This window comes from Gadus morhua, chromosome 16 (genome assembly GCF_902167405.1).
Source record: "Gadus morhua chromosome 16, gadMor3.0, whole genome shotgun sequence".
In the NCBI taxonomy this organism is placed as follows: domain Eukaryota; kingdom Metazoa; phylum Chordata; class Actinopteri; order Gadiformes; family Gadidae; genus Gadus; species Gadus morhua.
Genome location: NC_044063.1, coordinates 12,566,865 through 12,580,338, shown reverse-complemented (window position 1 = coordinate 12,580,338; position 13,474 = coordinate 12,566,865). Strand labels below are relative to the sequence as shown.

Genomic DNA, 13,474 nt, shown 5'->3' with positions numbered 1-13,474 from the left:
CCAAGCACTTGTGTGTGTCAGTGTGCGCCCAAGCGCTTGTGTGTGCGTGTGTGTGTGTGTGTTGCTGGCTGTGTGTGTGTGTGTCTGTGTGTGTGCCCCAAAGCGCTTGTGAGTGAGTGTGTGCATTTGTGTGTGCGTGTGTGTGACCGAGAGAGAATGGTAGTGAGGGCAGCAGAGATGAGAGCAGGGCCACTCGGAGACGTGTGAGCTCTCAGACAAAGGTAGCGCTCTCCGTGCCGAGCCGGCCGTTACCTAAAGCAGCTGTAAGGAACAGGGGAGCGCTTCCTTTGTCAGGCTGAGGTAGAAACACTGCGTCGAGGCTCATAAACCCAAACTGTCAGGCAAATACACTGTTACACACACACAGACACACACACACACTCTGGCTCATCTTACAAAGAGGCCTGTATTCGGTTGGTAGTATTCACTGTGACGAGCGGTCCCAATACAGGTTCATAGGTAAGAAAGGGTGATTGTCTTCCTCTGTAAGTGTGTGTGTGTGAGTGTATGTGTGCACCTGCATGCATGTGTGTGTGTGAATCTCTGGACCAGTGTGTGTGTGTGTGTGTGTGTGTGTGTGTGTGAACGGAGCGTGTGTTTCTGTGTGTGTGTGTGTGTGTGTGTGTGTGTGTGTGTGTGTGTGTGTGTGTGTGTGAGAGTGTGTGTGTGTGTGTGTTTGTGTGTGAACAGAGCATGTGTTTCTGTGCGTTTGCGTGTGTGTGCATGTGTGTGTGTGTGTGTAGGAATGCGTGTGGGGTGAAGCGCCTCCCTCGTACCCTGGGCCTGGGGTACTGTACAGTGTATCGGTTGGCCTTCATGGTTCTCTGGGATTGTAGGAGTCGTGGAAACACGAGGCTTTGTTCGCTGTGATCTCGTATAAATAATTGAAGTCTTTCGGAGGAGGAGAAGGAGGAGGCAGTGGGAGTGGACACACTGGCCCCTGTGAAGTGTTTGTGTGTGTGTGTGTGTGTGCAAAGTTTGCATAAGTATGTAGACGAAGGTGTGTGTGTGTGTGTTTTTTATCAGTGTGTGTGGATAAACAACACAAGGGCAGATGCTTTGGGCAGAACTTAAGTATTTATATATATATGGTTTATGAACACAGTAAGAAGACCTGTTCAGGAAAAACGGTTCCAGATGAATATCATCAAATAACCACTTATTGTATGTGTATACTATTAAGGGCCTCTTTCATAACATCGCCGTCTGACTGGCCTTTAAGTCATGCACTTGTTCCAATCCATCTTGTCATTGTAATTAGCCATTGGACCCTTCTCTATACATTCTGCTCTCCGAACTGAAGTCTACATTGCGTTCCCAATGTGTTTATTCTCCATGACAACACTCAAAACATCCCTCAACCATACTTCTTCCTTGTTTACCAAGAGTCACATGACAGCTCTGTGTTGTTCCAAACTAGACAGGGAAGCTACAGGGATGAGGTGTAGAAGAGACAAGAGTCTGTGCTGGAAATAGATCCAGCAATTGACCCCACAACCTCATCCAGCCCTTAATCCCACACCATAAAACATGACCACCCCTACTCACACACGCACGATCACAGGCACACGGGCACACACACACACACTCACGCACTCTCGCACACACAAACACGCACAAAAGCATTCACACGCATGCACGCTTGCCTGCCGCGCACACACAAACACAAACACAAATTATGCACATTAATCGTCAGACAAGACAAACGTCATTCCTGACTTCAGTCTTTCTGTTTAGACGCACACCTTAATAATTGTTTTTTTGAACCCACATACTTGAGAAAGCAGACGTCATCCACTCTGTTACTCTGTAACTCTCTGTAACTCTTCCATTAACCTCTCACTCACCTTCTAGCACAAGGTTTAGGGAGACACTAAGTCAGCCGTTATTGGCTAATTCAGATGTCACAAGTCCCTAAACACACACAATAAACATTTCCCCAAATGTCAAATACCCGGGCTGAAGAGTTTCTAAGCAGAGCACTCTTTTGTTGCATGTAACTTTGAAGTTTAATTCAAAAGGAAAGAAGGTCTGAATCAAATAATTATACATGTAAAATAGCAAACTATGCCCGTATGGTTCATTCTATAGCGCGTTTTATCCTGAAATGACACCTGCACTAAAGTGTATAGTGTTTTTTCCCCTCAGCATGTTGAAGTGAAATATATACAAAAAAGAACAAAAAAAACGGCAGCACCTAATAAAGCTCCTACACACACAGATTCACATCTGAGCATTAAACATGTAAACAATCAAACAACAAGGCACACATTTATCTGTGCCCATGGTGGGCATTGAGAGAGAGGCAGGAGGAAGGCACTAAAAAGAGGAGGAGGAGAAGGAGGAGGAGGAGGAGGAGGAGGAGGAGGAGGCAACAGGAGCGCAGCTCATGCGGACGTGTTCCGCGTCATATCTCTCTGAGCACGCTGGTTATCTACCCGGACATTACAGAGTGACAGATGCTGCCCTCTTTGTTCCTGTGCATCCCGGGAAGACACATGCAATCCCCCAGACACACACACACACACACACACACACACACACACACACACACACACACACACACACACGAGCACACACAGACAAATACACACACATGCAGACGAACACACAGACACAGACATACACACTTGTACAGGCAAACACACACATACACACACACAGACACACACATACACACACACGCACACACAAACAGAAACATACACACACACACACACACACACACACACACACACACACACACACACACACACACACGCGCACACACACATTGAACTAATTGAATGAGGCCGGTTGGAGTGTTGGAGGAGGCATCGATCACCTCTGACTTATTGAGTTATCTCAAACACCACAGCTGCTACTCCTGAGTGGGATGAAAGCCTTGCTTTACTCTCTCTCTCTCTCTCTCTCTCTCTCTCTCTCACTCTCTTTCTCTCTCTCACTCTCACTCTCACTCTCCCTCTCTCTCTCGCGCGCGCGCGCTCTCGCTCTCTCTCTATCTGTCTCTCTCTCTCCCATTTATAACCAAATGCATTTATTAATTCATTCAGACTTCCTCTTTCCCTCTTTGACTCATTTCTGTTTGTGTTGTTGCCTACACAGTAGGTTTTTTGCATATTGTACACATGCAAAAATAGGTTTGTGTGAGTCGTGTGGGCTTGTGTTATGGTGTTTGTTTACCATTAAATATAACATCCTCTGATAACGACGTGGTTAGGCTGCTACACTAGCATGGATGATAATATCTGAAAACATATATTTTAGGATTTAAGTTTATATCCAATCTGGGACCAATAATGAAGATCAGCTGTATATTTCCAATCATCTCACTGATGATTATACTTATACTTAGGGCTATATTAATGCATATCGATCATTAATATAGCCCTAAGTATAAGTTAACTTTTGTGTTGTATTAATACATCCCTGGCAAAATTCCTATTAAGTTTACATTCCTTCCCATTTACATGAACCAATAGTCCTTTCAAATGTCTTTGCCCTCGTGTAAACACGCTCTTGGAAGTGGCAGTCACAACTCAGAGTGTTCCTCTCAAACCGGATCACTCTGGATCCCCGAAGCTGCTAAACGAGGGTCACCGTCCCTTCAGCCCATCAGCCCATCAGACCACGACGGGCAGGATCCATGGGCTGGAGGTTATGGACCTCACAGGACCCGGTTGGCCTGCTAGGGTTTCACACTGAGCGAGCGACGGGCGGGCTCATGTTACCAAACTCCAGAGCACCACTATGACAACGTACGCATGGTTCATTCATGGAGCCATGCGTGGAGCTGCCTCGTGACGGCTCATTCCCTGGGTCTCTCTTCCGATAGAGATAACATTTTACTATTCAACGGTGGGATTACTATAGATGACTGGTTTCATGTTTGACCATAACCTGGGGACAAAAGTACATTTCCTTTCAGATTCGTTTCGTAATTATATTTTCGATTTTCGATTAGCATAACTATCACATTTTTTATTCCGTATGTACACCATTTGCTGGTATTTGTGTATAGAAAATGAGAGGATTACATGATTAATAAGGTCTAGCAAATGGGCGTAAACTAAGGAGAACAGCAATGACGTTGTCCTTATGGATGATATGGATGTCGGTTTGTTCACACAAATGTTTGTACATCACAATAGAGTTTCATTTACGTACATGAAAGGCAGGGGAAAATACAGACCTCAATCACAGGCTTTCACTGAAGCCCCCTCTCTAATCCCAGTTGTTTGGGAAACAAGCAGTCATTTAGGATATGTAGTTTTGTATTCAATTTGAAGAAGACCCTGATAGTTAAATTCTCTTCATGATGGATAACAGACCACTTCATATAAAGACAGTGTCAAATGTAAAGCAGGACTATAAATCTAGGAGCATAAAGAAAAATAATAGTCTTAAAATGTAATTAGTTTAATTGAAGCATTCTATGAATGACCGTATACTCACACTATTAACTTTGGTGCCTATCCCTTATTCCTAATCCTACATCTTCTAATCTAATCTAACCTCAAGATAGTGGTATGCTATTAAGGCGTGTCCTACACTTTTACGTCCTGCACTTAAATGCACTTACAGGAGGAGATATTTCAAAGTGTTGTTTGAGGTTGGTAAACACCAAACAAGCAGAGCAAACAGTCAGGCTATGAGCATACCAGTACAATCAGAGCACTAAAGAACGGCTTCTCATATCAAACCAGGTCTCTTTCACAAGACTTATGGGGATACGTTTCCATCCATGCGTCCGTACCATCATCATCACTCCTCTTCGTGCCCTGTGAGACATAAGGCTTCAATGAGCACTCTCCATTGCAGTCGGTCCCTGGCAGCATGTTGGGCCTCACCCCAATGCAGGTTCATCTGTTCCAGCTCTTGTGTCACAGTTCTGCGTCCGTATTGGCCATATAATCAGCCAGAACTCTTCTGTTATTTACGGCTCTGTAATCCCACCCTGACGCCAGTCTCGAAGCTGGACGTTTACCGCTTCGTCGACACGGTCACACGGGCGACATCTGGGGAGCAACGTTATAGTCATGAGATATAACACTTTCACCTCTGACTGACCACGGCTTGACCTCTGACCTCTGACCCCGGTGGAGACGGCCACGACTCCTTAAATCAGCGCAGGGCAGACGGTCTACAGAGGCTCCGGGTTCTTCCGGAAACATATTCACCACATGGTGTGCGTCCGTGTCTGAGTCTGCATGTGTGTTTGTGTGTATGCATTCGGGTGTGTGTGTGTGTGTGTGTGTGTGTCTGTCTGTCTGTCTGTCTGTCTGTCTGTCTGTCTGTCTGTCTGTCTGTCTGTCTGTCTGTCTGTCTGCGCGCTCGTGTGTGTATGTGTGTCTGCGGGTGTGTGTCTGCGTGCTCGTGTGTGTGTGTGTTTGTCTGTCTGCGTGCTGGTGTCTCTGTGTGTGTGTGTGTATGTTTCTGCGTGCTTGTGTGTGTGTGTCTGCACTCGTGTGTGTGTGCATGTGAGTGTGTGTCTGCGTGTGTCTGTGTGTGTGTGTGTGTGCTCATCAGCTCATGTATGTGTGTGGGGTGTATCATGACAGCAGTGCATCACAGGGAGATGGACGAGGAACAGGTGAGGTGAGGGACAGCAGGAAGTCCGGAGACAGCAGGGGGTTGAAAGCGAGCGGCGGGTCGATATGCAGACAGTGTGTAACACAGCACTGACCTTAAGAAGGAATAACACAACACACTCGCCTGGACGAATAGATCTGAAATGAGGAGTGAATGCTTTGAAAGAGGTAAGAGGGGCAGCAGCAGAGCCCCTGCAGTCCAGCAGAGAGACAAGTGAAACGAGCTGAGCAGCCGTGGTGTGTGTGTCGGGGTAGTGGCTAGACTGTCTGGGCCAGGGACAGGCAGTGATGGAGCGCATCACTTGGTTTTAAATGGGGCTGAAGATGTGAGTGTTCACTTGCTTTTACTCCCCAGTGGAGGAGGCTCCGTTATAGATCCCCCTTTGCGACCAATGTTCTAAGATCAATTCAACGTGTTGTGTAAACCTTGTTTATGGAAAACCTTGTGTGGAAGGATGGTTCATGTCAGAGTTTATAGTTTTATCAGGGGATCTGAATCCTTTGACCTAAACCAAAAATGGTAAAAACATGGGGTGGCAGTAGCTCAGGAGGTAGAGCAGGTTAACTGGTAACTGGAAGGTTGCTTCCAGTTAGTTCGATCCCCGGCTCCTCCAAGCTGGGTGTCAAGGTGTCCCTGAGCAAGACGCCTCACCCTCACTGCTCCTGACGAGCTGGCTGTCGCCCTGCGTGGTTGACTCTGCCGTCGGTGAGTGAATGTGTGTATGAACGGGTTGTAAGTCGCTTTGGTTACAAGCGTCAGTAAATTCCCTGAATGTAAATGTGAAATCAATTCATGAATCGCATGCAGAAGGGCTTTGTGGGGCGGTTTGGGTGATTGTAAGTGAAGAAGTGAATGCAGGAGATAGATGAGACGATGGCGGTGGTTATGGCCAGGGTCTGACCGCTCCTCTCCCCCCCCCCCCCCCTCAGGTCAGCGGTGGTCGGGCGACCCCCCCCCCGTTGTCCCTGGCACCATGAGCTCCTGGGTGGTGAACAGGAACGGAGAGCCGCAGTACTGCCGCCACTTCCTCAACGACAACAGCGTCTTCCACGGTGAGGTCCCCACCATACACACACACACACATGCATTGACTCAAACGTGCACACACACACAGATGAATTGACCCAAACGTGCCCACACGCACACATGCATTGACTCAAACGTGCACACACACACAGATGAATTGACCCAAACGTGCCCACACGCACACATGCATTGACTCAAACGTGCACACGCACATGCAAGCGTGTATACTCACATAGAAACACACGCACTCACTCAATCTCTCTTTCAATGTCTCTTTCTCTCTTCATCTGTCTCTTTCACATGCTCACTCGCACACATATTTGCTCATACACACACACACACGCTGGCCCATATATAAACACGAACACACACACACACTGACTGATGCATACACATGCACCCACACACACACACGTACCAACACACACTAACACACACCTGCCCAGAGACTCGCGCACAAATCCACCCACACCCACAAACTGTACTGTATTGCTGTATGTGAGGTTAATGAACAGTAGAGGGAGACATGAGCTCATGAATGAAGCTTCAGTCGGCCAGGTCTACTCTCACTCCACACAATGTGTCTCCCTAACCTCACAACTCATCCCCTGCACTATCAAGAAATGGAGTGGAAGTCAGGGGAATCATGGAAAAAGGCTTTAATAATTTTTTTCTCTCGCTTCAGCCTCTCAGTTTATATATGAACCAGTGTGTGTGTGTGTGTATGTGTGTGTTTGATTATGAGCCAGTGTGTGTGTGTGTGTGTGTGTGTGTGTGTGTGTGTGTGTGTGTGTGTGTGTGTGTGTGTGTGTGTGTGTGTGTGTGTGTGTGTGTGTGTGTGTGTGTGTGTGTGTGTGTGTGTGTGTGTGCGTGAGAGAGAGACAGAGACAGAGAGATTGAGTGTGTGCATTTTGCGTCTAATTAATAACCTCATCAGCTGGCCTTATTCATAAAAACATCTACATGTTATGTGTTGACGATGTTCAATACTTGCATTGTTGTGCTTCAGAATATCTATGTATTTGTTGATTGAACGGTCTAGGAGTATTCATAAGGATGAGATATAACCTTGCATTCAAGATACCAACACAAACATCACTCCTCTGTGTCTCTGCTGCGGGTCAGGCTTTCAGAAGCACCATGTATTCATAGGGAGAGAGAGAGGGAGAGAGAGAGAGAGAGAGAGAGAGAGAGAGAGAGAGAGAGAGAGAGAGAGCGAGAGAGAGAGAGAGAGAGAGAGAGAGAGAGAGAGAGAGAGAGAGAGAGAGAGAGAGAGGGAGAGAGAGAAGGAGAGAGAGCGAGAGAGAGAGAGAGAGAGAGAGAGAGAGAGAGAGAGAGAGAGAGAGAGAGAGAGAGAGAGAGAGCTTGGAGTAAGAACAGAAAGAGGGCAGGCATCGAGAGAGCGAGACACACACACACAGATAGAGATACGCACAGAGAGATTTAGAGACTGTGGGAGAGAGAGAGACACTCACACGTAGTGAGACACGGAAGGAGTAGCCGTGCTGGCCAACGTGATTTAGCATGCAGAAGACACCATGACTAACCAACATACACACCAATTAGTCTCACTAATGACCGTATAAATGAGACCTCCAGAAGTGCCTTCTGTTTATCACTCACACATGTCGGCCCCGATCCACACACACATTAATAACCCCGGAGAACGTGGATAGTAAGGTGTGAGGGAGGAGGGCGGCTCTGAACTCACATCAATCCCCATCTCCCACTGTCCGGGACTGCAAAACACACACACACACACACACACACACACACACACACCCACACACACACACACACACACACACACACACACACACACACACACACACACACACACACACACACACACACACACACACACACTAGACACACACATATACATGCACATACATTTACGCACACACATGTGCACACATGTATGTACATGTACAAATGTACAAATACACACACAAAGACACGTACACACAGTCACCCACAAACACATAGACACACATACACAGTCACCAACATAAACACACGGACACAAACACGTACACACACACACACACACACACACACACACACACACACACACACACACACACACACACACACACACACACACGTGCGCACACACACACATACACATTCACATAAACATACACACAAACATACACGTACACATACATTCTCACACACACATACACACACCAATACATATACACACACAAACACATAGACACACACATACACACACACACACACACACACACACACACACACACACACACACACACACACACACACACACACACACACACACACACACACACACACACACACAGATAAGGATACACAAGCAAACACTGATGGAAAGATAGATAATATATGTTGATCTTCTCTTAAATCTTTATTTTAATTAGATTTTAATTGAAACATCCCATTTCATTTAAGAAATCCCATTTTAATTGAATAGAGAGAGAGAGAAACGCAGGGAGAGGGAAAGAGAGAACATGTGGTTGATGCATTATGCATGGATGTGTGTGTATTTTGAACATGGGTCTTGCCAGCAGAATTAGTTAGCAAACCGAAGCGGAACCATCCTGCTGATGATACTATTGTCCATGCATGCTGGCTTATAATGCTGCCAAATCTTTCTCATTCTGCATTAGCATTTAAAAATACAATTGAGAACATATATGTATCGTTGGTCATCATATTATGATAATCTTTCTCTATGCTATAGGCAGAAAACTTGAGTAAGCCTCCGCAATTAAAAAATCCTAATCGGAGCCAATTTTATTTGATTCATTTTATTTTCCGGCTAATCTCTCAACTCACATCCCCCTGGGGAGAGACAGACAGGTGGCCTGTGTTTGCCCATGCAGCATTTACCAATTTATTACTCTGCGCGAATGGAGGGGATGCTGTGCCGCTAGAGGTGACCATGACCCTCACATCCAAGTGGCCAGTGCAGAAAAACACCACTTTAAACCAACATAAAGCACGGTGCCACACTCACGTGTCAGGCTTAGTGCGCGCAACGCCTCCCCATGCTTCTGCACTCAGAAAGAATGTTCCTCCAATTGGAACACCAGCCCAACACGTGACAGTTAGTAGTCTTACTGAAACCAAATATCATCTTGCACTTCTAATTGAAGGTGATCTTACCCTCATGATTATCCAGCATACTCCGTGTCGTTTGCAGAGTGGAGCTGTTGCCTGTGCAACACCCACTCCCCCCCCAGGCAGTCCGATGCGTTTTGAGTGAGGAATCGGCTTAGCACTGCCCCACTCCGCTGCGCTCTAAGAGGGGCATATGGGAGGTGTGTGTGTTGGTGAGGTTTGGTGGTGCAGGGCGCATTGGGCATCCACGGCACTGGGGGCCACGTCGCACGGAGACTGAAGGGTCTTTTTGGAGACACTGACGCACGGACTAGGATTTATCACCAGAATGGAGAGGTGGAGATATCGAGGCTCGTCCATCGCTCTTTTGGCAAATGAGCTCAATGTGGGGGAACACCGTAATTGATATCGACACACCCACGGAGGGACCGACCCGCGGGAGACCCGCTGTTAAGGGATGTTTGGATGAAGGAGCCAAGCCCGTTCCAGTCACTCAATGGCAGAAGTTGAAGTCACCAAAAACATAAATTTCGAAAAGGGTAAGTGCATCATTTTGGGCAGGGCATGCTGTTTTTTTTATGGTTTGTTGTTCACGAGTTGCACCGCTTTCATTGACTGTTGCGTAAGAAACAAGACTTCCACCTCGATGCTGCTTGGATTTCCCCGACTCAATTACAACCCGGTGATGAGGACTCTCCGTCACAAGCTCCTTCTAATTGTCTCCCCTCTGACCCGCCCTCCAAGTGGGGTTTTATTGTTCCTTTTCCCATATTGCTGTTATAAAGAAACTCTACTTAATTAACCTGAAAGCGCTAATTACTCTGACGGCACATTTGGAAATGCCCATCGACCTGACAGCCGTCACTCTGTCACTCTGTGACACGATTAGTGTTCATGGATGAGGGGACGCTTGTGCACGCGCAGCGAGGTGTGTCACGGAGCGCGGGAAGCTGTAGCCTTCTCTTGAGAGAGAGATGGCCTTTGAATGTGTGACGCCAGGGGGCAGAGCCACCGTTGCTCCACGATCTGACAAGTGTCCGCTCCCGCTGCTCACTCGTGCAAGGTGTGTTTGTGTGTGTGTGTGTGTGTGTGTGTGTGTGTGTGTGTGTGTGTGTGTGTGTGTGTGTGTGTGTGTGTGTGTGTGTGTGTGTGTGCCCGCGCGCGTGCGTAAGTGCTTTCGTAAATGTGTGTGTGAGTGTGTTTGTGTGTGTGTGCGCGTCTGTGCGCGCGCGTGCGTACGTGTGTGGGTGTGTGTGCGTGTGTGTGAATATGCAACAAGAATTCAGAAGCCCACTTGATGTTTTTTATTTAGCTTGTTTGACGATCAATACTTTATACCCTATGCACCTGAACCATGTCAAGCTGACGGTGAGTGTTAAAAGGTGTTGCTGTTGGAGGGCTGTGCATCCTCAGCGTGTCACTCCGCACGCCCACCGTGGCGGCTCTGCCAGAGGTGTGGCGGCGCTGTGAGGCTCACGAGCAGCTCTGTCCTCCCAGAATCTAGAAGCCTCTATTTTTGAAATACGCCAACACCCGTGCCTGAAGTGGAGCCTTTGTGCACTGGGAGTACCCCATGAGAGAGAGAGAGAGAGAGAGAGAGAGAGAGAGAGCGAGAGAGAGAGAGAGAGAGAGAGAGAGAGAGAGAGAGAGAGAGAGAGAGAGAGAGAGAGAGAGAGAGAGAGAGAGAGAGGGGCATAGGAAGATGAAGAAAGGCAGAGGTAGATGAAGAGAGGCAGAGGAAGATGAAGAGAGGCAGAATAAGTGAGAGAACGAGAGGATGAGAGAGAGGCAGAGGCAAATTAAGAGAGAGGGAGAGGGTGAGAGAGAGAGAAAGAGAGAGAGGAAGATGAAGAGAGAGAGGATGTGAAAGAGAGAGGCAGCGGAATTGTGTGCGAAAGAAAGGATGAGAGAGGGAGGCAGAGGAAGATGAAGAGAGGCAGAGGAAGTGTGTGAGAGAGAGAGGAGGGTGAGAGAGAGAGAGAGGCAAAGGAAGATAAGAGGCAGAGGAAGAGAGAGAGGATGAGAGAGAGAGGCTGAGCAAGAGAGAGGCAGAATAAAAGAAAGACAGAGAGAAAGGCAGATAATCTGTTGCCTCCACAGACAAGCAATGGGCTTCATATAAGATGGCTGTTTTCTGTTTTGCCTGCTCTGATAATGATTAATCTCAGCACGTCCTCCCTCTCTCTCTCCCTCTCTCTCACACCCTCTTTATTTATGTCTCTTTTGCTCTGTCAATCCAAGGTAGAAAATCCTGCCAGCAGCAGGGATGGACAATTATTTACCCTCTCCTCTGCTCTCAATTCCCTTCCTCCTCCTCTCCTCTCCTCTCCTCTCCTCTCCTCTCCTCTCCCCTCCCCTCCTCTCCTCTCCTCTCCCCTCCTCTCCTCTCCTCTCCTCTCCTCTCCTCTCCTCTCCTCTCCCCTCCTCTCCTCTCCTCTCCTCTCCTCTCCTCTCCTCTCCTCTCCTTCCCTCCTCTCCTCTCCCCCCTGTCTTCTCCTCTTCTCTTTTTCCTCTCCCCTTCTCTCCTCTCCACTTCTCTCCTCTCCTCCTTCCTTTCCCTCCTCTCCTCCCCTCCTCTCCTCTCAACTCTCCTCCCCTCCTCTCCTCTCCTTTCCTCTCCTCTCCCTCTCCTTTCCCTCTCCTCCCCTGCCATATCCATGTATCTCCTCTCCTATAATCCACCTCCTATCGATACCACTGAATCCATATCCATCGTGCTGTTGATGAGCTCCAGTGGGGGACTGATCTGATATCCCTTCACATTATGATGGTTTCCTGACTTCGTTTTGAACTGAGCTACCGAAGGCGGTTAATATTGGCTCAGGCCTAAGAAGTGTCTGGGGAGCGAGACCCCAGCCTCCTCAAAGCTATCACCCAGAGCCAGCCGGACACCCGTTGGAACATTGAGGCCACGTTTATACGTAGCAGGGTATTTATAGAAACAAATATTTCCCCCCCTCCGTTTTCAAAAATAACATTGTGCACACAACATCGTTTTCAAAAAAGTTGTGGTTTACATCAAAACGCATAAATACGCCGTTGAGCGCAATTAACGCCATGCAAGCCAATCAGAATCCGCAGAATCAACAACAACGAATAACACGAGCGTCTTCCTGTAACAAACAAAATGTAAACATAGGGCGCTCATATGACGTTAAGCATTTCCTGGCGCATAATGTGACGCTTCAGAACCTAAAACCCCGTTTCCCCCCGTTGACGCGACAACACATAAGCAGCGTTTTCAGAAATCTCCACTTTGGCCGGAGTTTTTAGAAATTATCGTTTTCTGTGACAAAAGCGGCGTTTTCGTGTAAATGAGAGGCAAAACCGCGTGGAAATATCTGCGTTTTCCCTTCGTGTAAACGGGGCCTGATTTCCTGGGCAAAGTGTGTCACATTTCGCCCCCTTCGTTGATTGTTTTCACCCCCTGATTCCCTGACTGTCCTCACTCACCATAATTGTTTTCACCTGTCCCTCATTAACATTCCCCTCCTAGTGGATTTAGTCACCGTGTTTCCCTGCCTCTGTGCCAGTTTGTCTTTGTTCTCTGCATCAAGCATCCCAGCATTTTCCTAGCGATATTCAGGGTTCCTGTTTTTCTGAATCCTGCCCGTTGCCTCCCGACTTTGCCTTCACCCTGCCGGATTGTTTGCCTGAGCTACGACTGATTACCCGTGTACCGACCCACTACGTCTTTGCCTTCTCCCTGCTGGATTGTTTGCCTGATGTACGACTGATTACCCGTGTA

At 47.6% G+C, this 13,474-nt stretch overlaps 1 protein-coding gene across 1 annotated transcript in view; it reads left to right on the top strand.

The window, feature by feature from the left end:
- plch1 (phospholipase C, eta 1) overlaps positions 1 to 13,474 on the top strand; it is a gene marked incomplete in the record, with an annotated part of 54,645 nt that overhangs the window by 1,017 nt on the left and 40,154 nt on the right. The window contains 1 exon segment of the mRNA XM_030382010.1: positions 6,522 to 6,644. Coding sequence (XP_030237870.1) covers positions 6,566 to 6,644 — 79 coding nt within the window.